This window comes from Stegodyphus dumicola, chromosome 1 (genome assembly GCF_044657685.1).
Source record: "Stegodyphus dumicola isolate Sdum_Otavi_A_Nest chromosome 1, ASM4465768v1".
Taxonomy (NCBI): Eukaryota; Metazoa; Arthropoda; class Arachnida; order Araneae; family Eresidae; genus Stegodyphus; species Stegodyphus dumicola.
Window position 1 is genome coordinate 50,037,963 of NC_140768.1, and position 26,696 is coordinate 50,064,658.

Genomic DNA, 26,696 nt, shown 5'->3' on the forward strand with positions numbered 1-26,696 from the left:
GTTATGTTGATTGATGGCATTGTGGATAAAGAGAAGGTATTTCATACATTCTCTTTATTTTTAAGATTGAAAAAGGACCGAGTATCGTGGAGAAAGATGATGCACATTATGTTTTTTTTTTGTCTTTTTAAGATTCAAATCAGGATGAATCACTTTGTTTACAGTTGACACTGAGATACAACTGGTCCTTTTTTGACTTCGAAGATTTTCTTTTAACATTAAAGATCTTATCTTTGCAACATTCGAAACATTGCATTTTTTCCTTGGATATGTATTTGGAAAATTTTTTCCACTTACAGCCAAACTCGTTAAAGCTTTTACATTTCTTGTTGACAGTATTATCTATCATAGCTTCAGATATCGAAAAATCACGGCTTTCACAGCATTTTTTAATAGCTAGTTACAAATAAATTTCTTTAGAAAGAAAAACACAAACATATCATTCCATCCATTGCTTCTTTAAAACTGCCATTTTGCATGAAAACAAAACTGTAATATAGCAGATGATAATTTATACTTTCAAAAATATAGTTGCAGTTAAAAAAAATTTCCAGGCAGCTTTTTTTTTTTTTTTTTTTTTTCTTTTCAGTAAAGCAAAATCATCTAAAAAATGCGCAAACAGCCTCTTTATATGTACACATATATATATAATAGTTTTTTTATTGTATATTTTGAAGTTTGACTGAAATTGCTTAGAATTTTACAAAACTTTCTGTAAACATGCTTTGATTCTTTGAAACCCGAGGGAGTGTAGGGGTTTTAATTATTAGTAACTTTTTTTTTTGCTATTATTCTCCTCGCATTACAATAGATTTTTCACACTTATATTTACATTTTATTTTTATACAAATTAATCCGAGTTTAATAATAACATATTTTGATAATTTAATATTTTTAATATTTGACTGCTTCCATTTTAACTCTTTATTTGCATATATATAAGTTTATTGGCCCTTTTCTGGTTTTTCACTAGTTTGACATTAAATCAAAATATTATACCAGTGAGCCTTTTTTGGGAGTGAAACTGCATTAAGAAATGTATAGTATTTCTCAGATTTTCAGTGAATGATATTATGCTGTAGTACTTCTGCGTTATATGGTGTGTATGTGTGATGCATGTTTATCATGTTGGAGTTTTGCATAAAATACACATTAAATACTAACAATGCTTTTCTAAAATGTGGATTTTATTTATTTAAAGGTATCACAGAACTCATGAATTGGTTTCGATGAGATAAATTTTAGCCATGGCTGAAGGCAATCGATCTCAGCTGAATACTTTTACTGAAACTGTTCGTAAATGGAAGAAAAGACCGCATCCTCCTGTATTTAATGGCATTGGAACATCTGAAGATAAAAATAATGACTTTTTGTGGTATGTTTTTCTTTTTAAAATACTAGTTTAATTGTAATTGCAGTCAAGTTTTTTTTCTTAGAAATTTAGTGATAATTCATTTTCACATAGCTTAGAAGTTGCAAAAATCGAAATATAGTGTTTCAGTAAAAAATATTACTAAAAGCATCGTAATAGAATTTTATGTATTTAACATAGAATTCAATAGTATAGCCTCTTAAGATTACGGATAAAAGTAAAAGTCATTAATTTTTACCAGGAGACTTCTGGTTTTTATCATGTCTCCTAGTATATCACCAAATCTCCCAGCTTTTCTTTGTTTGTTATAGAATTAATGAAACTTAAACTGTGCAAATTCCATTCTTTAACACCTAGTGATTTTGAGCATAATTTTTTTTAATTAAATTTTATTCGATCTGAATTGTCTTAATCTTCTGTAGACATTTGTAGAATTTTTTATGAAGATTCAACCAGTGTTTAACATTTGTTTTTAACCTTGTTTTAACCAATAAATGTTACATTACTAAGTTTATTCACACAATAGTATGTATAATATTAATTATTGATCTTATTTTCATCACGTTTAAAAGTACTGTATGGAAGCACATATAAGTCAACAATTTTAATAAAAAAAATCAGACTTCGAAATATGGGGTCAACTTATACGTGGAACCTAAGGAAAAAAAAAAAAAAAAAGATATGGCGCTGCCGATCAATGGTACATTGGTGAACTTGATTATTAAATTTATTGTTCATACAGACAAAAAAAATATTGATTCTTTCCATTTTATTTATTAATTTTTTATTAAATTTGTTATTATAAAAATTCTTTACCAAAAAAGACAGCATTCCCGGCAGGTGTTCTTGTTCGCGCCCAGAAAAATGGTTGGATGGACGACACCCTAACGCTTGATTGGTTTCAAAATATATGGTACAGAAAACTAGGTGCACTTTTAGGGAAACTTTCACTTTTGATTTGCCATGTATTTTGACCACATCATTCAGAAGTTCAAAAACAACACTTTCTATGATCCCTGAAGGGCTGACATCCATTTTACAACCACTGGATGTCAGCATAAATAACCATTCAAGATGAATATGCACAAGTATTCGGTGGAATGGATGCAATCTGATTTCTCTGCTAAAACCAAATACCTACCCAATTAAAGCCAGACATAACTTTAATTGCACAGTGGGTGAAAGGTGCTTGGGACGTGATTCCAGCTGAAATGGTAATTAAATCATTCAAAAAGTGTCTCATTTCCAATAATTTGGATGGCTCAGAAGATGATGCAGTCGTTCAAAGTGATGATAATGACACTAGCTGTGATGAATCGAAGGAAGAAATTTATGACCACTCGCTAATGACTGAAAAAGAATTTCAGGATTTATTTGCAAATTCTGACTTTAAATCAGAATTTGAAGGATTAGAATGAAATTCTTTGAAAATTTTGTGCATATTTAAAAATTTTGTCATGTGCTAAAATTGAAATAAATAAAAATTTGCTAAAATGTGAGTGTAATTTTATCAAGTGCATTGTCATGCTGTTTTATCAGCTGCTCATGTGACAAATTTGTTTTTCCTAAAATTTTTCTCAAAAGTCAGGGGATTGACTTATATGCAGGTATATATGGTGTTCTAATTAATAAAAGGCTTTTCTTATTTTACTTTGGATTTTTTTTAGTGTAAAACCTTATGAGTTTTATGTTTAGGATTTTCTTAGTGTAAAACTCTATGAGTTTCATGTTTTTTATTGAGTTATTTTATTAGCCTGCCTTCACTTCTACTTCCAACAAAATGCAAATTTGTTTATATATCTAAGCATTGAGTTCTTGACTTTAAGTGAGAGCGTTTGTCAGCTGTCATTGTATCACTACTGTTTTCCTGTCATTTGAATTATTTGAATGAGCTTTGCTATGTCACATAAATCTCACATTTTAGACATGAATTTTACTTTCCCTTTGTTTCTGTTGCTTCTGCAAGCTGTTGAGTTTGTTTTTTGTTATACAGATTGTAAAGTTTTAGAATGACAAAATAATAAATCTGTGTTGTTCCTTTACTGAGAGATTAAGACATGGTGATAAGTCGTCTAACTCTTTTTATTAGATCCAGAGATTAATATTTAAAGTAGTTAGTATTAATATAAAAGTAAATTAACCAAAGAATATAAAATTTAGAATATTGACAGGATGGGTGAAATCAAACTGGCCTGAAAAATGTGGATAATTGTAATACTAAATTTATCCGTTACTTTTCCCGTTTTCCCGGCGCAAATCTCGCCAAGCAGACTTTATTGGCGACACAATACAGTATAAAATGTTAACAAATGTTAGTTCTAAGAATTTTTTATTTTGAAGGCATAAACATTTTAATATCGTTTAAAATTTTATAAAAAGCCAATAAATGAAGACGATAAATTTGTAAAAAGACATTAATTTAAGAATTAACTCTGCTTTCATGGTTCAACTTCCTGATTCGCTGGTTCATATCATGTGACCCCAAGTGATCTCATTTCACGTAAACTGCACTACAAAATCTAATTCTCTCAGTAATTATCTGCATTAATTTTAAGTTAAATCTTAATTTGGAATACAAGTTTAAAATGAAAGAATTATTTCAATTCATATCAATAGCTTATTCAAATTATGTGAAACGCAGTGCTTTACTTCGCTAATGCATTCTCATTAGAATTGACGAATTTAACCCTTTGCCATATTTTTGCCTTAGGGTGAGCAGTGTGATTGCATCCTAATTGACTTAATTACTGCGAATGGCCTTGAGGCATAAAATTGAGTAATCCGGTAAAAATTCTATGTAATTTTATACCAGTATTGAAAGAAACAATCAATCTGATAAGAAATGGCCTCGACTTGTTTTGAAAATGAGGTGTAAAAGGTTACTAGAGAGGCATCCGTTTGGCATCCGACCACTATTGGCGACTTTATCTGCTGGGCCGGCAAAACGGAAAAGTACCATTTATCCTTATAAATGAACAGGAGATCTGCCCCTTACAGAAAATTCTGTAAATGTCATCTTTGAATGTCAGTGCAGTGCTGTGCTCGTTTTATCAAACTGTGTGACATGCATAGCAGCTCTGCCTTAATACAAATAATAGTACTGTTAGTGTGGCCTGCCTAAATATGAATCTCCATGCTTTATGTTTTGCATAATATTCAGCAATGAACATGCACTGTTTTATCATTATCACATTTTTGTGCTGCATTCAGCTGATCATTAAACACATCTATACCTTGCACACAAACAACTGGTGCTTGTCATGTGTCTGCACATGTTTCTTTTATATCCATTTGTATCTGTCCTATGTATTCTGATAATTTCTTTGTTGTTTAGAATATGTTTTTATGATATTCCAAAAACACTTTTTGGGGCCAGTTTTATTTTGGTCACCTGTACCTAATATTTATTTTACATCAGAATTCACATTATAAATAATAAATAACTTTAAGATGTGTTTGAAGTTCTTTTGAAATAGAATTCTCCCATTATGTAAAAACCTCCCTGAAGCTTCTATTTGTCATTTGAATATCTCTGAGTTTTTCATCTTTCAGGATTGGCAGCTATGATTTGTAAAGTAAATTGTCAGAGTTAAATTTAATTATAATTTTGAGGTTTTTAAAGCAGTTTTCTCTTTGTTCTTAATCCTTTGTGTGCTCATTAGATCTTTTAACTTTTTTAATGCATCTGTGTGACACTGATTGCATCATTATTTGTGGATTCACAGTTAGTCCAGTTGTGAAAAATATGCTATTGGCTCTAGAAAAGTTATAGCTTCTGTTTATTCTTTTATGCTTGGTATCCCAGTGGTTGAATTTTGTTTTCTTGTGCATACTGGTTTGAGTGATCAATTTTAGAGAATAACCTCCATACAAGTGAATTGTGTTCTTGATTAAATCATATGAACTGTTATTTCTAAAAGCTGGGGAGTTTGTTTTCCCATTATTACACAGGTTGTGTAACTGTAATGCTGATAAGGTAATAAATATTTTTCTTTGTTGGAGTTACTTAACTGAGAGAGAGACATAGATGGATTTTACTGTAAGTAATCATTAAGGCCTTGTTAGATATAGAACTTATCATAAGCAATCTTACGTGCATAGAATTTGCAGTTTGTCCCTCTTTACAAAAATGCTTATCTTCAGATTCCAGTTTGTCCTTTATACAGTAGACGTGTGGGGTTAGTATTACCAAAGTATTATCGAATAAGTTTTTGAATTGAAGTAAAGTTTCTAAATAAGGGATAAAAGCGCTGGATAAGTTTAAAATAGATTATAAAAATTGCCAGCTGTCAGAAAAATGTTATCAAGTAGAGGATTATGTTGCCAAACAGTTTATTTCCAATTTTAGTCAATCATTTAAAATTCTGAAAAAAAAAAAAAAAAAAAAGTTAATCTTAGATTTGAATAACTCTATGATTTTGATGATAATCAGACATAGGTCCTTCTTTTTTTGCCTATTTTAAAATTTTATGCTTGCATGATCTCTTCCACTGAATGAGGGATGCCCTCTGGGTATTAAGATTAGCATTGGTCAAATAATTTCCAGAAATGTTCTGAACGGTTCATAAATGAACTGTTACATTAAAGACATTAGGAAGTGTTTATAAGCAAATTTTTTTCATTTTCTTATCAAAATCCTGCAAAAGTACTTATTTTATGCTTGCTACATTTATATTAAATGGAATTTCATTGCTATTTTGAAGGATATTTTTTCTCAGTGTTTAACATTATTTTTTGGTTTATGTTATTGAAATAATCGCGGACAAATGTGATCACATGAACTGGCATCAACTATGTATAACAAGGGTGGCCAATGTGTGGTTCTTGCAGGTGATTGGTGCAGCTCTTATATAAATAAAACAGATGTATGAAATATGATAAACTAAAACTACACAATGTTCAAAAAGAAAGTAATTAATTCATTTCATTTCTTTCTACAAAATTATTAGTGAACTTAAACTGACCTATGTCCAAACATAATTATTTTACTTAATTTTAATAATGCTATTCAAAAGCATGAAAATAAATGAATAAAAATATTGCACTGATTCTATCAAACAGTTTTGTAAAGAAAACTTTTAAAAGGCTAGAATTGCTTGTGGATGCTATATAAACGGATGGATGCTTATGAATGTTTTACAGGAAGGGCCTGCTGAATTTTTGAATCGTTACTAAAACAGTACAAAGCCCGTAATCCAGACTCGTTGGGATTTCGGCAATTCCAGATTAGGGGTTTTTTCGGATTATAGATCATCAATTTAAATCTGGTAAGATGGCATGCAGAAATTATACAATTAAAAATATGAAACCGTAATTTATGAAATAAAGAGCAATTATGATGTAAAGGGTATCAAAATTTACAAAAAAAAGTTTAATATTTGTTTACTTTATTAAACATTTCTTTCAATGTAAGTTGCTTCGTTTTTTGTGCTAAACATGCATGCGTAAGCATTAAACGCGCATGTGTAAACGTATTACAAAAAAAAAAAAAAAAAAAAAAGTTTGTGACTCGGATTATAGATCATTCCGGATAATGGACGTCTGGATTACAAACTTTGTACTGTAGTTGAAACTGACTAGGTATGATCTGTGAATGGAATAGAAAATGCATGTAATGTATCAGAAACATTTAATGGCATAGAAAATTTGATATAAAAAATTATAAGTTGTTTCAATGTCTGAATGAGAAACTTATGCCAATTTGAAACTTTGGAATTTCTAATTTATCTAATGACAGTCGCAGCTTAGAAGACAACATTATCTTTAGAAAATTTCGAGAATCTACATAGTCAAGTCAAAAATTATATACGCTTTTGTCATAACTTTTCTTATATTGCGCACTTTGTCTTCTGTCCTCGCATATTTTATTGTTATACTAAAAGTGGTATACTAATACTGTTGTGGTAATGCTGTGAAAGTTTGATCTTAATTCCTCAATTTTCTTCCTTCTATTGCAGATATATCATGGCTGCTCCATTAGAAGTATGCACCATAGAGGAACAACAAGCAGTGATCCGATTCCTCTGGTCAGAGGGTATCAAAGGGTCAGACATGTATAGGCGAATCACTTTCGATGAGGTAGCATCTGCTTTGAACATAAGTCATGGCTCTGCCCATCAAATCATCCACGATGAGCTCAGTTTTCAATAGATCATTCCGGATAATGTCTGTGCACAGTGGGTACCAAGAAAGCTTACTGCAGAACACAAACTCACTCATGGTAGGGTCTATCAACACTTTGTCAAAGCACCGTTTTACATGATCGTGCACTTCTCCCATATTGCGATGATAGTATGCGATGAATGTCTGAACCTTTGACATCTCCGATCAGAAGACCTGGATCACTGCTCGTTGTTCCTCTTTGGTGCAAACTTCTAATAGAGCAGCCATGATATATCTGCAACAGAAGGAAGAAAAATGGAGGAATTAAGATCAAACTTTTACAGCATTACCACAACAGTATAACAATAAAATATGTGAGGACAGAAGACAAAGTGCACAATGTAAGAAAAGTTATGACAAAGGTGTAGATAATTTTTGACTTGCCCTCGTATAAAATTTGAGGATGACAGATATATGGCTTGCTTGCAATGGAATGAGCATGCAAGGAAATCGCACGGTAATTTTGAGGCAACAAAAAAAAAAAAAAAAAAAAAAAAAACACTTTGAATAGCTGTGGCTCAAATTTAGAAGAATCTGAAGTTTCAAGAGCATTATAAAGCTGTGATGAAGCAACATTTATTAGAAGGTATAGCAAAAGATTCAGGAGTATTTAAAAACTGAAAAATAAATAAAGCTGTAATTAAGAGAAAACAAAGACATCACAAAATTTTGTGTTATCTTGGATGCATCACCACATGTTAAAAGCAAATGCCTTTAATGATTGTTTAGAATCATATGTTTCTATTTGAAACTTGTGGTCATCACTTTTAAATGATGTAATATGAACGCTTAATGGAACTTGCATCTTCCTGTATTGGAGCATGCCGCTCTTGTTGACATGAAGTATGGAAATCAGTCATAAGCATCCAAATTTTAATGTGGAAAAAAAAATGAATGAAGTAACTTGTAGTTTCCCTGAACTTGATATTTTTCACATACTATTTTAAATAAAAGGAATAAAAAAGTTTAAGTTGGAAAGTTTATCTTCTTTGTTTAGACCTTTATGGAAACACAAATTCATGGCATTAAAAAATAAATAAATAAATAAATAAAACTAGAGAGATACATTTTTTTTTTCACTCTGGGATTTCACTCTTTAAAGAAAATAATATCCGAAAGATAACGAGACAGTGTGAGAATCCTGATAAGTTTTTTTTTTCAAAAATTCTAGCTGGTTATACAGCGAGCTATCTAAAAAAGGCACATATTTTCTTGTGTACTTTCCCTGTTTTTTTACTAATTTTATCATACGAAAATTGAGAAGGGAAAATTAAGTGAATAATTTTAATTTCTGAAGAATGTGGTTGCATTAAGAAATCAAATGTAAAGTAAGTATACATAATTAAAAATAGTAAACAATAAGATAAACTAAAACGTATAACGTAAAGTATCGTGGATAAATTAAAATAACTATCACAATATTATTTCTTTAAAAGAAACCTACATTCCAATATGAATATATGTACAGTCAATTGTTTTTAATCCGGACGTCCATAATCCAGAATGATCTATAATCCGGACCTCAAAGCTACAAACTTTTTGCGCATGCGTAAATGCATAATGTGTTTACGCATGTGCGTAACACCTTTACGTATGTACGTAATACATTTATGCATGCGCGTTGTATGTATAACGGATGGTATAAGCTATGCTAAAATGATCTAATTATCTATTTCTGTTAACGTTGCAGATTGTGTTGTACCTTAATCTTCGAATTGGATCCGGCTTATTATTTTTTTCAGACTGTTAGCGCAATTTTATAAAAGTAAGCTTGAACTTTCGATTGTGTCAAAAAGAATTTCAGTTTCTGTAGCTGCCAAAGGATCTGCAAAGCGAAAGCATGTTTCGATGTCCATCAAATGAAAAGTGGAATTGCTGCAAAAAATGGATAAAGGCATATACTTTGTTTCTCTAACCATTCCGAAATCTGTTTATCAATTTCACGGTGCTCTGTGTGTGTGTGTGTGGGGGGGGAGACATTGCGGCGCACAATGAATTGGAAGTTGATTTGTCAGCACTATCCTTATCTTCAGGGCAGATGTTTTTATTTTATTCGGCTTATAATTCCTTGCTAAATGTAGTATTTCATCTCGAAGTACTCCGTCTTTAATATGATTTAAATCAAATTCCTCGTCATTATAAATATCATGAATACACATCAAATAGTTTTCTAGTTGCAATTTTCTAATTTCCATTATGCATAATGTATGCTTTACACATGCGCACGTTGAAAGAAATGTTTAATAAAGTAAACAAATAAATGTTAAGCTTTTTTTTGTAAATTTTGATATCCTTTAGATCATAATTTCTCCTTATTTCATAAATTATATTTTCATATTTTTAATTTTATAATTTCTGCATGTCATCTTACCAGATTTAAATTGATGATCTATAATCCGGAAAAACTGATAATCCGAATCGCCGAAGTCCCAACAAGTCCGGATTAAAGACTTTTGACTGTAATATTAACAGTACAATATCTATTAAAATATCTTCATTTCAGCTTCCTTGCAACTTGAATCTTATCTAATTAGAGAAGGGTAATTTGCAGCTGACTCAGCAAAATCGTAGCATGAATGTCTGTTCATGTTTTCATTGCTATGATTGGTCAGTTCTTGTGTTAGGCTGGCATAAAGTTCAACAATTAAAAGGGAAAGTTTTGACTTGACCTTGGCAGGTAATTTGCAATGCGTTGTCTTTGGAAAACAATCAATACATGCAGGAACCCATTTTAAAATGCATTGAGGAAAGGGAAAATTATATGAATAATTAAAAATTTTTAGAACCTGAAGCTAAAAAGCTAGAGGGGAAAGTATGGTATGTAATTATTTTACCAAGTCCAACTAGCGTAATTTCGTAGGTTCACCTAGTAATTAGTAACAAAACAGATTAGATATGAAAGAAAAATTGAATATCTTACACTTTGCCGAGTGGCAATATGTTGCTTTTTAGTCATGCAGTTTGTTAATCGAAAATTCCTTAAATTCACATAAAATATGAAAATAATGATAATAAAATTCAAAATTCTAGTTTTGAGGCGCACATTTAGATGACCAAATATTGACACCATATGTTCAATATTTGGTGGCTCAAAGGTATTTCTGCAGTAAGAGGAACATACATACATACATACATACATACATATAGATCTTTGGATATTTAATAATATAGACTTAACATCATTTATGAATTATAAAAACCTACTTGTCTATTCAAAGAAGATAAGTTTAAGAAAAATTATATTCTTATTTTATGCTGCACATTGCATGTACAATTACTGTGCTATAATTAGGTATATGACAAGCAGATTCAAAAATACATTAACTTGATGAATTATTAATACATGAGAAGGAACAGTTATTTCAATAACTGATTTTCTTAGGCATAGGATTTGAATCTTTTTTAAAGCAAAGTCTATAGGTTTATTGCTTGTATTTTTAATTAAGTATATGATCTGTTTAATACAAATTGTAACTGATTATTTGAAATGTATTAATGTTGCAATTTATTAGGTATTATTGGTTCCATAATTTATATTTTCCACTAAAAATGTTTTGAACAATTGTTGAGAAAAATTGTTCTAGATAAAGTTCTTTGTTGTTTTCTTTATATTGCTAAAAATAATTTCTTGTCGCATTTCAGTCCTATTTGTTTTGAAATCATATCTGAGGCTTATATGACGAAGTGCGGGCACACATTTTGGTAAGATTTTTTATTGTATAACTTCGGTCAATAAATGAATTAATAAATCTTGCTATCTGTAAATTGTGCATGTAGCACCATTTTATGATAAATTTATTAATTGATTAAATAATAAAGTGTTATTACCATTATGCAAAGATATGGTAATTCTAATTATTAACGTTTCTGAATATATATTACAGTATTAAAAAAGATGATTCTTTGAATTAATGCGAACAGTACTGTAAATATGTTGATACTCTTTTCTAATGTGTTTATTTTTTAATATGTATATATATTTCAGCCACAAATGTATAGTAACCAGTTTGGAGTACAACAAAAGGTGTCCTAAGTGTAATTTTGCTATTGAAAGTATTGATGAAATATTTCCAAACTTTCTTTGTGAGTGAATTTTTAAAATAATTTTTAATGTGTTTACTCTTTATAATTAAAAGCATTTTTCAAATTTTTAAGTTAAAAAATTTTTTTGTTTGTTACAATTTTTATTTGTTAAATAAATGCCTTTTATATTATTTTTATTTGCATTTTCCTGTAGTAATTTTTCTGACTACCTAAAATTTCAATCTTAGCGACCAATCTTATTTTCCGCTATTCATAAAAAGCTTAATGTCTGAAATAAAAGTATTTGATCTTATCCTTTATAATTTATGAAATGAATTAGTTTTTAAAATTTATTACTTTTTTGGAAAAAATAAAAATTTTAAACTTAAGCTCTTATTTGTTCATGTAAATTACCTTGCTTTTTTTTTCATTTCTTTTTATTTTTCAGTAAACGAGCTTATAACAAAGCACCAGAGGAAAACGTCCGAGAAAAAACTGAAATATGCTTCATCTGTAAGACCTCATTCATTGTTTTATACTGATATGAAAAACTATTTTTTGTAAAATAGTGTGGATTAATACAAAAGTAATAACAAAGAATTGTTACGAAATTATCTATACCTAAACTGGTTTTATTGATTTCTAAACTTCTGATTAAAAAAAGGAATATTTTTCTTATTTGAAATAAAAGTTTATTTTTAAATATATCTGATTTCCAGAAATATTTGAATTTTGTGTTTAAAGTATGCAAGTTTTGAAATTTTATGTTATACATCAGTAGCAATTTACTTAGCATGTACAAGAAGTATGATATACAGTCAAACCCTTCTTTAATGAACCTGGTTGAATATTTTGATCCCATCCAGTTTCTTTTACATCTAATATTAGTTTATACTGTTATAGTGAAACTTCAAGAATATGAAAATCACAATTAATGAACTGTATGAATATCTTTGATTGAAATCTTTTTTTTTTTTTAATTTTTTAATTTTTTTAATTTTTCATATTTCTTTTAGAATTTCTATACATTTTAACAAAAGTTTACTAAACACTTTTATGTTATTTTTCTTTCATCTTCACTTCCAATTTTCTCTGTGTTCTAAATAAGTTTATATAAGACAGGTGGGACAACCAGCTCTAGAATAATTAGGACACAATAAGGATATCTTAGAATGCCACATGGTGTACATGACCATTGAACCAAAAAATGTGAAGTGTTATCTTATTCCATTCACATTCTTTGATTGAGCTGCCAGTGAAGATTCTTTCAATTTTTTCTATAGTGAAAATTTTGAAACTTTCCCCATTTTTTAAGAGAAAAAGTAGTGAATCTTACGAGCATGCAGTTTTTCTATTAATTCTTCTTTTAGGAAATAAGAAGTTTTGATCCTTATTTATTTGTTTTGTTTGAGTATAAATGCTCTCCTTTCCTTTAAATAGAGGTTTTACATCTTTTAGATCTTTTGTAAGATGTAAGATAATCTTTATAAAGGTTAAGGACATAAAAAAAATAAATCTTTATAAAGGTTATGTTTTGACTTTATTTTTTGGGAAATGATTGGTGTTCTCAATGGATGTTGAATAAAAAGCATTCATTAAATGTAATAGGTGATGAAATTATCTTCCTTTTTCATATTTTCCCAAAGAGCAAAATTCTGATATATTCTTTATCAAATTCTCTGCACTCTTGTTTCTGTACAAAAAATTCACTTACATCATTAATTGTAAATTATGTCATATTGTAAATATTACAATTGTTATGTAAATGTCATATTGTATAATATTACAATGTTATTAACTGTAAATTGCCCACATCATTATGCCATGTTATATATTGAAGATAACATGAACATTATTTAAAAATTACAAAAATTGATGCACCCAAATTTATGTCTTCCAGAAACACAGTTTATCCAAATCTACAGTTGGTACCATATAAAAAAGTCAAAACTCTATCATTTCTGTTCATTAAAAAAAATTGGATGTGAGGAAAAAATTGATAAAGCTAGAGCATAAGGATGTTGAAACATTGCCTGAAGTGTTTCACCATCCAAAGAAGCTTTAATATGCCAATGAGAAATGCATTTTTCAGACATTTTCTTTGGAAAGACTGGGAAAGATTGAACAATAAAAATAATACTAATTGCAATTAAATCTTAATATATATACTTTTTAAAATTAGGTTAACTCAAGATTACTTAACTTTTGATTTTAATTTGGCTGTGTGCCCTTCCAAGAATCTTAAGCTGCATCATATCTGAAAACTAATCCACATTATGCCATCTTATCATACTGCATTGAAGATTGCCCTCATCCAGTCGTACAGCTCAAAATTTAAACAAACAAACAAATCTTTAAATACCGCTATTGCTGTTGCTCAGGCTGTTTTGTTGTTCTCACTTTGCTGCTTAGATGCATGCTTGCTGCTCTACTTTGTTTCCATTATTAGAGAGTGCAAGCTTCCAAAATAATGCAGGTTTATATTATGCCAATCCTGATATGTGAACTTATTTAATTATAAAAACTGTGTGTGAAATGCCACCTTTGCTGAAATTTTTCTTCTGCGTTATTATGTCACTTATGGATCTATGTTATTTTCTAATCTTCAGGTCATCTCCACAGAAATTATTACATATATATTTATATTCATAAATATTTAATTTAGTTTTGAAGTTAAAAGTTTTGTAATCATTTTGTGAATGTATCTAGAAATATTATAAAAATTGTGAACAAAGTGTTAACTATGATAAATTTTCTTACATTTTATATTTAGGAATCCGTTAGTGTTTCTGAGTTACAGCATTTTCTATCATATGAAAAGTCAAATTTAACCATTGAGGATGTAAACAGTATGCTGGAAATTTTGGCCCAAAAAAAGCAACAACTTGAAGCAGTAAGTATAGTTTATTTCTAAAACTATTTTATATCACAATTTTTAGAATTCCTCTTTTTCATGTACCTTATAATATTACCTTCCTCGAATTGCATGTAATTTATTTTTAGAATTACTTATCTAATAAATTTATTTGTGCCTTCCTTTTTTGTTAGTTTCAAAATTTTTAAACAACTGTTATTTAAGTCAGATCATAATCCCAAAGACTGGATACTTTTGAAATACATCTCATACGTGTAAGGTTTCATTGGAGCTAAACCTTGTTAAAGAGATGGAGTAATTCTGTTTTCAAATTTAATCTATAATTTTTGTATCATAGATAATAAAAGCATGGGACACTGTATTGATAAATTTATAATGGCTTATATTTTTTATAACAAATTTAGTTAATAGATTTTGTTTAGGCACTCATGCTTTTATTATTTGTGATATAAAATTGTAGTACATTTTGTAAAGACAATTATTTAATCTTTTGCTCCCATTAAACTATACAGTAAATTATTTTTCTCCTTTTTGCTCATTAGTTATTTTATGAGTTTTCAAATAAAACCTCATTTTATAAAAACTTTTTCCTTATGTTTTTGTCTCAATGACACATTATCAATCAAATTATTCAATTGAAAAATAATTTTTTAATAATGAATAATCACTGTTTTATTTCCAAGAGTTCTGTCGTCAAATTATTAATGATGCCAGTTATATCAAATGATTGAAAAATTTCCAGTAGATTTGCCCAAAACTCTGAAATTACATTAAAATTCCATGTAACCTTCATTTAAAAGATTTTTTTTCTGCTCTGTCCAATAGTGCAAAGAATAAAATTCTAACAGTTTTAGTTTTTTCATTAAGTGAAGATCTATGCAGAAAATCATTTCAACATTAAATTTTTAAATTTTGAAATTGCTTCACCACATTATATTGCCATTCATTCACTATGAGTATGTATGTATGTAAAATTTGAGCTTGATAGCATATCAGAGAATAGTTTAAAAGTGGAAGGCAACGTTTACCATAGTGACAAACATTAGGCACGAGGTAAATAAAAGCTTAAAAAAAAAGTAGCCTGTTTTTAAAACAATTCTGAAAAGTCTTCTAATATTTTTTAAATATAATATCATTTTGGAAGAGGATGAGATGAGAGTATTTTATAACCTTAGAAAATTTCAAATCTTCATTACAGGCAACATAATTTTAACATATTAGAATTTTAAAATTCCGTAAAAATGGAATATTGCATAAAACAATAAAATTAAGAAAATCAACTTTTTAAAAAATGAGAAAAATGTATATAAATTTATGAAATGGGAAATAGATTTCTTTGCAGATAATTTTAAATGCTAATCAATAGCTTATTTATTTGGATTATTCTGAAAAATATATATATGGATGGTGGAAAAATAGTATGATGTAATAACATCATAATCTTGAACTGAGAAGCAATACTTTTCCTTCTATTTCATATCGTAGTGTATTTAAAAAATATGGAAAATCAGCCAATTAATATCTTTTTATTTTTGTTCCCGTAATAGAGGATGAAGAGTTCATTTTATAATCTGTAAAAATATCAAAAGCTTATAAACCTATGCAATTTTAGAAGTTGAAGTTTTAAAATCATTAACTTCAAATAGTTTAAAAAAATTGAAAATTTGTTAAAAATTCAAAAATTACATTAAAAATTTTTTTACAGATTTCATTAAAAATACTTTTCTTGCACTATCCAGTAGTACAAACAGTAAATTACTGAGATATTTAGTTTGTTTCTTAAATGAAGATATATATGAAAAATTATTTCAGCATTACATAAAAAAAATACATATGTAAATTGAATCTTAAAAAAAAAAATGCTTTGCCAAATTGTATTCTCATCTACAAACAGAATGTGTACACAATTTGAATTCAATATCTTACAGTTTAAAAATCAGTAAAATCTTTTGACTATAAGTGACAAACACCATGAGTGAACTAAATAAGAGGTCATGAAAATAAAGTAATTATTCTTTGTAGCAGCACATAAAAAATGAATCTGTTTACATTCGAGACAGATTCATTTTATAATTATTAATCCATTCAAGACAGCACATAGTAATCTATTCCAGACAGATTGCACACTATGTGTGCAATGCTTTTCCAAGCCAAAAAGAGAGTGGCACACCATGTGTATAATGATACTGAATTGCAGTTATCGGTCAGCATGGAAAAATCAGCTTTCGGGATAAGATGGTTTAAAATAAAAAAGTTTCTTAGAAGTATGTAAGCATAAAATTTGGCATTGGTTTCAATTTAGTCCCTAAAATGAGTGATCTAAACCCAGGATCATCAGGAATGCAGAAAATGAGCAGTGATAGTGAAAGTGGTGATTTATTGCTTGCAGGCAATAGGAAAAAAGAACCAGAGAGTTTTTATTATGATAGTGATCAGGAACACGAGAAAGACATGGATTTGAATATAGAGCTGTTAGATGATACACTTGATGAGATTTTTGAGAGAAGTAAATTGAAGAGCATGAAACTGAAGTTAGTGAAGATACTAAGAAATAGGCAGATGACAGGATGACAGTGACAGGGGAAAAAAAAAAAAAAAAAAACTTTTGAGGGTTACCTGGGTCTTCAAAAGTTATCTAAAGGATATATCTAAAGGATTCATATATAAAAAAAAAAAAAAAGTTAAGGGTCGTCATTCCAGGAAAATTTCTTGCCTTTGTACTGTTTCATAAAAAAGTATTTGTGAATTATATTCTTTTTTTCATTACTGAACCTAAAATAATGATTTCATGTTATCTGACTGTTTCTGGAATAAATGCTTATTCCATTATAATGATGTCTTTTTATTTTATTTGCATTGTACACATGATGTTCAATCATCTTATTTGTATGAAGTGAGTTATGAAGTGATGGATTACTGAAGTTTTTTTTTTTTTTTTTTTTTTTTTTTTTAAACTAAAAATGATTAGTATAAGGCAAAAACAAATTTTGGCTTCTGGGAATAATCTTCCCCCCAAAAAAATTATGCAGTCTTGAATGAGTTAATACAGTAAAACAGAATTTCAACAAATCATGACTGATTAATCCTTGAATGCATGTGGTTTGCCTTTCTTTTTGAATGTAAACAAGTAAAATTTTAATTTCCAGAAAACTAAACATTGTAACTTTACCAACACGTTTCCTCTTATATGGAAATAATTTTTTTAACAAAAAATACTGTATTTTTAATACATTTTTGTAGTCGAAGAGCTATTTCACACACCAGGCAGGTTTGTCTATACTGGTGATGAATAAGGATACATTTATTAAATGTAGCAATTTTCTACCATCAAAAGTAAAAGAAATGGTGAAGAAAATTGGGCTAAAGAACATTAATAAATCCAAAATTTCAGCTCAAACCCTCTTTATTAACTCAAATAGTGTTATTTATCTAATTGCAAATGTGCAAAACATGATGTTTAGAACAATTCAAGTAAACAAAATTGGCAGAGGGATACAATTTGAGAAAAACTTTACAGCAGGATGTTTTATGAACAGAATATTTGTTTACTTATTTTTTGTTTAAGAGTGTAAAAATTGTTCTCAGTAAAATTTTGCTAGTGAATGTATTAGTTCTTTTATGTAAAATAATTCTTTACTTCCTCAGAATATTTCTTTCCTTTCTACATTACATTCACTCTCTTATACTGGTGTTATTTTTTTACATTTGTAATTGTATTAAAAATGCAGTAATTTGGTACTTATTATGCCTTGATTAAGTAATTCTTAAGTAGTGGGTAAGTTTTGGTTAATTATTTATGTGCAGACAATCCAGATTTAGTGTATTAATTGGAACAGCAGAAATGCAAACTGCAAAAACTTGACCTGTAATCTGTAAAGTTATTCACCCTGTAGAACTGATTACAGTCAAAAGTCTTTAATCCGGACTTGTCGCGACTTCGACGATTCCGGATTATCGGTTTTTCCGGATTATAGATCATCAGTTTAAATCTGGTAAGATGGTATGCAGAAATTATAAAATTAAAAATATTCAACCGTAATTTATGAAATAAAGAGCAATTATGATCTAAAGGGTATCAAAATTTACAAAAAAAAAAAAAAAAGCTTGTTTACTTTATTAAATATTTCTTTCAACACGTGCATGCGTAAAGCATACATTGCATAGTCGAAATTAGAGAATTGCAACCAGAAAACTATTTTATGTGTCTTCGTCATATTTATAATGACGAGGAATTTGATTTAAATCATATCAATGACGGAGTACATCGAGATGAAATACTACATTTAGTAAGGAATTAAAAGCCGAATAAAATAAAAACATCTGCTCTGAAGATAAGGATAGTGCTGACAGATCAACTTCCAGTTCATTGTGCGCCGCAACGTTTCACCCCCCCTCCCCCCGCAGAGCAGCGTGAAATTGATAAACAGATTTCGGAATTGTTAGAGAAACAAAGGGATTTCATTTTTTCCTTTATGCACCAGTCTCATACATTACGTTCTGTAAGTATTCAAGTTTTCTTTTATCTTTCTATTGTTTAATATTTTCCCTATCTTTTTTGAAAATGAAATCTCAGGATTCAACATTTAGTTAAAGAAACAATGATAACTTTTCTTGCGTCAGTGTGCCATTTACACTGCACTAGTGCTGTCATGCTGGAAACATTTATGTTGGCATTTAATATGTTTCATATGGAAATCAGCAGTTTCCATTTATTTTTGCAGCAATTCCATTTTTTGTTTGATGGACATCGAAACATGCTTTCGCTTTGTCGATCCTTTGGCAGCTCAAGAATCAGAAATTCTTTTGACATAATCAAAAGTTCAAGCTTACTTTCAAGCTTACAAGTATAAAATTGCGCTAATGGTCTGCAAAAAATAATAATCCGGATCCAATTAGAAGATTAAGGAACAACGCGATCTGCAACATTAACTGAAATAGATAATTAGATAATTTTAGCTTAGCTTATACCGTCCATTATACATTAAACGTGCATGCGTAAATGTATTATGCGCATGCGTAAATGCATGTGCGCATGGGTAAAGGTATTAAGCACATGCGTAGACGCATTATGTGTTTATGCATGCGCAGAAAGTTTGTAGCTTTGAAGTCCGGATTATAGATCATTCCGGATTATGGACGTCCGGATTAAAGACTTTTGACTGTATTAATTATTTCTATAGCTTATGTTTGGAAAATATTTTGAGTTGTAGTGTTGCTGTTTTTAATTTTGTGTGCTTATAAATTGTAGACTCTTTGATATTTGCATTGGTTTTTTATCATTTCTAAATCAAAAGTTACGATAAGGAACAACGTATCCTATTTTATCCATATTTTAAGTAAGGGTATATTTCAGGATTGTAGGGAAACTCAGTTACTTCTTCTGAAAGAATTCTTACAAAAAGTTAGATCTCACAAGAAAGATGTAAGTAAATGTGACTTTTGTTTTTCATGCTATTTAATGTAACTGTATTTTTATGTATTTTATATCATGGTGTGGTGTCTGTTTTAGGAATTAAGGCAACTTCAGCAGCAAGTTAATGTAATTGATGCTGATATGCGACTTGTAGAGGTAAGCATAATAATGCATTTAGAAGGCTTTAAAAAGTACCACAAACGACAGAATTATTAGTTTGCTAATCTAATGTTTTATTTCAATGACTATCATCTGAATGATGAATAATGACATTTGGAGACTGGCTTGTCTAATGTTTAAACATTTTAAAGTATAAGAAAACTTATAAGTTGTCTTGTATAAACATAGAATAATAATACTCTGGTAAAAATATCCCCTCCCCCTTTTTTAAAAATTATTTTAAGTATTACAAATAGATTGAATAAATATTTTATTGGTTTCTGTTTATTTTTTCCAGGAAATGCACCAGTCTCATACATTACGTTCTGTAAGTATTCAAGTTTTCTTTTATCTTTCTATTGTTTAATATTTTCCCTATCTTTTTTGAAAATGAAATCTCAGGATTCAACATTTAGTTAAAGAAACAATGATAACTTTTCTTGCGTCAGTGTGCCATTTACACTGCACTAGTGCTGTCATGCTGGAAACATTTATGTTGGCATTTAATATGTTTCATATGGAAATCAGCAGTTTCCATTTATTTTCCAGAGTATACATTTGAAAAATACAGTATTCTGAAATCCAGTGAATCAGATAGTCTCATATTTATTAATATGTTTCCTTTTATGTATATTGATTTATGTCAGAGTAAAGTTTTCAAAAATGTAGCTTTCTATTACAAAGTATATTACGAAGAAACTTACAATGTTGTAATATTTCAAGTGAAGTCTTGATATTTTTCTTAATTTTTTATTGGTTTATGTGCTTATTGATCCTAATTAATCAGTAGCTTATAGTAAGAAATTATTGATAATGATGCATTTAAATTTTATTATACTTATCTACACAGTTTTGACATTTAAATTTGAAAAAAAATCATTTCAGCTCAATACCATAGGGCATTCAAGTGGAGTTCATTTAAAATCCGAGCCAACAACTTCAAAGGCTTGTACTTATAGTTCTTGTGTTTCAAATCTCCCAAAACAGGATGGATTCAATGGCAGTAAATATGTGAGTTCTTACAGAATTATGCTATTTTTCTTTGCTGAGTTATGTGTCTTAAGTTTTTATCCTTTGCATACATCATTTAGGATTTTATACAAAGATTCTATTTTACTTTTGTTAAAACGTACAGTTATAATTATTTTAATGTTTTTGTGAAATTCAAAATTTTTTAAAACTGAAATATAGTTTTTTTTTTTTTTTTTTTTTCTTTTTTGAATCTTTGTAAGTTGTATTAAAAAAAAAAACTGTTGTTGCAATGTCAAATCTGCTTCAAACCATGAATGATCCTTCTTGAACAGTTCATTTGCAATACCATGTACCAATATTAGTCCCAATATTATTCTCCTCAGAGAACATATGCTTGGCCTGCACAATATTTTTCATGCTCCTAACTATATGATTCATCGTCTTGATAGCTGGAATGCAGGTGGACTTGCTAATGGTGGAAATGCTCATGGAGGCCTGCTGCTATTAGCTCCATTCCTTTTTATCCCATAACATTTCTACAGCTTTCAGATGTAGAAACACTAGCTATTACAGTCATACCACCCAACTCAAGTACATTCACTATTCACATGTATCCCATCCAGGAATTCTGTGGGAGTTTCATCTAAACATATGCAATCTCTGTTAAACATAAACAATCGTGTTGTCATTGATGGAGATTTTAACACTTGCCACAGATCTTGGAACTGTTCTACACAAAACAGATACAGCAAATTAATACATGACTTTGCCAGTAAGGCTAATGTGACTATTGCAGCTCCAAGCTACTCAGCATACTGCAATAGTACTGGTACTCCTGGCATTCTAGATTTTCTCTTGTTGAAGAATATTACTGCTCTAACTTGAGCAGTAATATTCTTCAACAAGATGATTGAAAGCATCAACGAGCTCTCATCTGATTATAACCCTGTTATTGTTGAATTTATTAGTGGCAACTATAGTATATCATACAAAAGAGCCTTTTCAAAGCTCTAAAGAACACCTAGCACATTCTACCCATGATACATATGAGGAATGAGGCGATTTAACTAATGAATTCACAGAGGAACTTCAAACTGCATTCCATAGAAAGAGAAAGTCCCAGCTAAGACAAGATTAATCTTCCAGCACGCGCACTTTGCAATTTTACATGAGCATGCGCACGTCTTATTTTTTACGACATCCGTTATTTTACCGTTTTTGGCATGAAAAATGACAGAAGTGAGTGGTTAAGAAATAAATAAATTAGTTAAGAGATAAAATATTAATCTTATTATTGCAAAATACAAATGATATCACATTCAAATGTAAGTAAATTATTTTTAAGTTCTTATGTTAGTGAGATGGAAATGCAATGATGTATTTCATTATAGAAAATTTTAAACTTATTATTTAATAATTATATTTTAAAATCGAAGCTAATTTTAATATTCATCAAAGAATATATAGACAATAAAAAAGGAAAACACAATGGTAGGAAAAAATGTAAGTTTAGCATTAGTTTCTTCTGCAAGGAAATTTACTTCTTACTGGTTACAAAAACACACTTTAAACTATAATGTTTTTATTTATTTCTAAAAAATAGAAATAAAAGAAAATAAGGAGTGGAAATCGCTATTTTTCTTCCATCCAAAGGTTTTGTCTTCCTTTTCTTCATCAGGTAATCCGAGAAGAATCTGAGGAAAATCAGCTAGTTGCACATATTTTTTTGCCATGAAAACTGATATAAAATTTACAGAACCAAATGTATTCAAATTAAAATAATACACGGCAATTAATAACACAAAATTACAAAATATTTGAGAAAAAAAAATATTTTCTGAATTTGAAAACACGACCACGCGCATGTCGTAACTTTTATGAAAAAGCTGCCATGTAGCACAAAAGCCCAGTTAAAAAAAAGTCAAAGGACATCCTGTTGGCACATTCCATGATGTGGGGAAGGGTAGAAAGGAGGACTGGAAATGATCTTCAGACGTCTCAGTTTCGATATGCGGAAAATGTGCATTAAAAACTGAATTTGTCATAAGTTTTGTACATATGCGCATGCTGGAAGGTTAAAAAACCCTGCTATCAGAGAATTTATTAAACAGAGAAACAGAGCATTTAAAATCTGGCAACAATCTGCTGTTATGATAAACGCGTGATGAACCATCATAATTATGAAATCCCTTATTAAAAAATATGCACAACTTGACTGGACCAGATACTTAGAATCACTCTCCACTGATAATAATTCTATCTGGGGTGTTGTTTCTAAGTATAAAAGGTGTTACACCAATATTCCACCCCTTAACGGCCTTAATGGTACTACCTACACTGAAACTGAGAAAGCTGAGTCACTAGTGTATAACTATGCTTTTCAGTTTGGCATTAACATCATCTGTCACCCTCAAACAGAGTATATTGTTAATAGCACAGTTACCCAATTCCTAACACAACCAATAATGAACAACATTTTCCTTGGTTATGCCATCAGAAGTTAAATGTTAAGTTCAGAAACGCAGAATCAAGAAAAGTCCTGGATTGGATAACATCAGTATGAAAATGATTAAAGAAATGGGCACCTTCATGTTATTAAAAAAGTGTACCAATATTATTACTGCTGTACTCCAACTTCAGCACTTCCCAGAGCAATGGAAAATGGCAATAATCACACCAGTCTCGAAGCTTGGAAAGGATCCTACTGAACCTTCTTCCTGTAGACCTATCAATGTTTTCTCCAGACTGAGCAAGATCGCTGAAGCTGTTTTTGTCGTTCGCTATAACAATTATAACTCTACATGCCTTCAAATTCATGGGGATGCTCCCAAGGAAGTGTGATTGGCCTCATATTATTTTCGATTTATGCGAACGACATATTACACAGCACTAACACTACACTGGCTATGTATGCCAATTATAGGGCCGTTCTGACTCAAAACACATCCCAAGCTTTAAAATGTTAGCCGTAATTTGTTATCAACTTACTCACCTATTACACGCTGGATCGGACATTGTCCTGGAGCCTGGAACATGTGACACCTGAATCATTTGGAATAACATGGTGGAGGTTTTTTGTTAATATGAATGGGATCCAGTGAAGATGTTAAAATAATCTTAAGTTATTTAAATAACACCCAGCAATAATTTAAAAATTAAATTTTTGTCATTGAAAAAATACCTTTTTATCTAAAATTAAAAGTTATGTATTGGTTGGCAATTTTTATATAGTCATTATGCCAGCCAGTTTTGGTGTTTATTATTAAGATTTTAAGTTAAGGCATTTTGCCATGCATATCAAGCTAAACTCGTTTTAAAATTCAAAATAAATTAAACAACTTTTAGGCATGTTTGTTAACATAGTATGCAGGCATATATGTGCACATTCATTTTCCTTAAGTTTGAGAATTTTTTTTATTTATTTTTTATTTTGTTTGCATATGTCAAATCTTTTGGAGCATTTAAGAATTTCAGATCCTAGAATGAGATGATGTTTCAAGTTTTTGTTTCACGGTCTTCTTGTATTAAGTTTGTTAATTTGTGTTATGACTTGCTTATATGCTAGTTTGCTAAATAGGTTTCTCCCATTTGTAACAAATAAGAGTCATTTCTTCTAAAAGAAATGAAAAATTCTATGAGAAATTTTGTCATAGTAGGTGCATTTTATAATTTAGTAACCAACTTGTCGATTACAATGTTTTATGAACTAACATTCTGGAATTACCTGTGAATAAAAGCATTTTAAAAATAAGCATTTTTAGTTTATCTTTTGCATATAGTGTATAGTCTTTTATGTATTTATTATTTGCATAAAGAATATTTTTTGTTTGGACTGTGAAATTATAAAAGTATCATGTTGCAAATAACTCATGGCTTTATCAACAATAGATCTTAACTACATGGGTTATAAAATATTTACAATATGCTATTACTAACTTAAAATACCCATATTTTGCTTATTTATTTATTATGTGACTTTTTAAAAATATAATTTATGTGAACTCAAACTTTCTTGTTTAAAATGGTAGATAAGAAATTTTATTGATAATGGATTACCTATGAATATGGTAATAAAATTTTGCATATATTATTGCTACTATATTTTATGTATGACTCGAGGAAGAAAGTGAAAATAAAAGAGTTTTAGAGACATTAGGTATTTTTTGGAAGCAGGCAAGATGAAAAATAAGCAACGCCTTCGCCAGGAATCGAAACGCGGACCTCTGGAATACGTGCCCAGCCTGCAGACCACCACACCAGGAAGGCATGCAAAGAAGGTGGGAAAAATACCTTATATACTCCCCCTTTTAAAGGGCGATTGAGGTTTTTAGGGGACCCAACTACTAAATCCTGGGTGTGGAGAATCATCATCAAACATCCTTTTATTTCAGGCACCACTCTAGAGATATTATGTATTTTTGAAAGCAGGCAAGATGAAAAATGAGCAACTCCTTTGCCGAGAATCGAACCGCGGACCTCTGGAATATGCGCCCAGCGTGCACACCAGCACACCACGAAGGCATGCCAAGAAGACAGGAGAAATACCTTATAACTGTTATTTTTTCTTTCTTTCTTTCTTTTTTTTTAAATAAAGTTTATTAAATGACATTCACTTTTTAATTCATCTTGTCACTGAATAAAATCTTGATAATTATTTTGACTTTTTTTAAATTAAAAATTTGGAAGTATCACAGTTGTATAATTTTCCAGATATATATATGTTATCACTATATATCACTATACACACACATACATAGATAGATATATATATCACTATATATCACTATACACACACATACATATATATATATATATATATATATGTATGTATGTATGTGTAAGATTACCCTCAATAAGAACTCAATTAACTAACTATCAGTAAACTAGTTTATTTTACTAATATGAAATAAAATGAATGAAAAGATGGATTAAGGTGAAAGTTAACATTACATTTCGTAACCTCACAACTGAGTCCAAACAGGAATCATGCAATGATGCACATTTCTCACACATTATCAGTCTCTAACAGTTCTACAGGCACATAGGTTCATGCCTTGAGTGAATCTATTCTCATCCATCCATGGCTAGCTATGTCCAATATGATCAGCTTGGCTACAAGGAACTTGAGATATTAAAGAAACATATCTTGTTTCCCACTAACTTTTATGCAAGGATATGCAAGCCGTCTGCTTGCCTCCACTCCTTTCCACGTCTGGAAGCTATTTGGGCATTGTCTCGATTGCTCCACACTATGCTAATCTGCGATGACATTAGCTTGCTAGGTATTTGCTAATTCAGTAGGCGTCGATTAATCTACCTCCACACATATCCAGAGGTCCATACATGTTATGGAGACCCTAGTGTACAGTATATGAAAACATGGTAAAGTATTCTTAAAAAAAATTTCATTTTAGTGTAATACATCATCTGAATTCAATAAAGAAATTTTTTCATTATTGCATAAAAATTTTGTTATCTTTATACTTATATAATTCAAAAATTTAGAGAATCTTTATTCTTTAGGTTAATAAATTTCATAATGTGCCATCATTAGCTTCCAGACGAAAACGAATGCATGAACATTTTTCTGATCTTGAACAGAGTTACCTGAATTTACGTTGTAAAGGTTTAGTGTTTTCTTCATGTGGTGAGTAATTTTAATCTGGTGATTGATTATTTTAACTTTTGTAATGTCCTTATAACTATCATAGGGTTTGTTG

General features: G+C 29.7%; 1 protein-coding gene across 2 annotated transcripts in view; it reads left to right on the forward strand.

The window, feature by feature from the left end:
* Nucleotides 1–26,696, forward strand: part of LOC118195249 (E3 ubiquitin-protein ligase COP1-like) — a 90,951-nt gene that overhangs the window by 10,199 nt on the left and 54,056 nt on the right. For both annotated transcript variants that reach the window (XM_035366504.2, XM_035366505.2), the window contains exons 2-11: nt 1,202–1,375; nt 11,177–11,236; nt 11,520–11,617; nt 12,006–12,070; nt 14,331–14,450; nt 19,786–19,854; nt 19,942–20,001; nt 20,303–20,332; nt 20,890–21,015; nt 26,500–26,623. In XM_035366504.2, coding sequence (XP_035222395.1) covers nt 1,248–1,375; nt 11,177–11,236; nt 11,520–11,617; nt 12,006–12,070; nt 14,331–14,450; nt 19,786–19,854; nt 19,942–20,001; nt 20,303–20,332; nt 20,890–21,015; nt 26,500–26,623 — 880 coding nt within the window. In that variant the 5' untranslated portion in view covers nt 1,202–1,247. The remainder of the gene's footprint in view (nt 1–1,201; nt 1,376–11,176; nt 11,237–11,519; nt 11,618–12,005; nt 12,071–14,330; nt 14,451–19,785; nt 19,855–19,941; nt 20,002–20,302; nt 20,333–20,889; nt 21,016–26,499; nt 26,624–26,696) is intronic.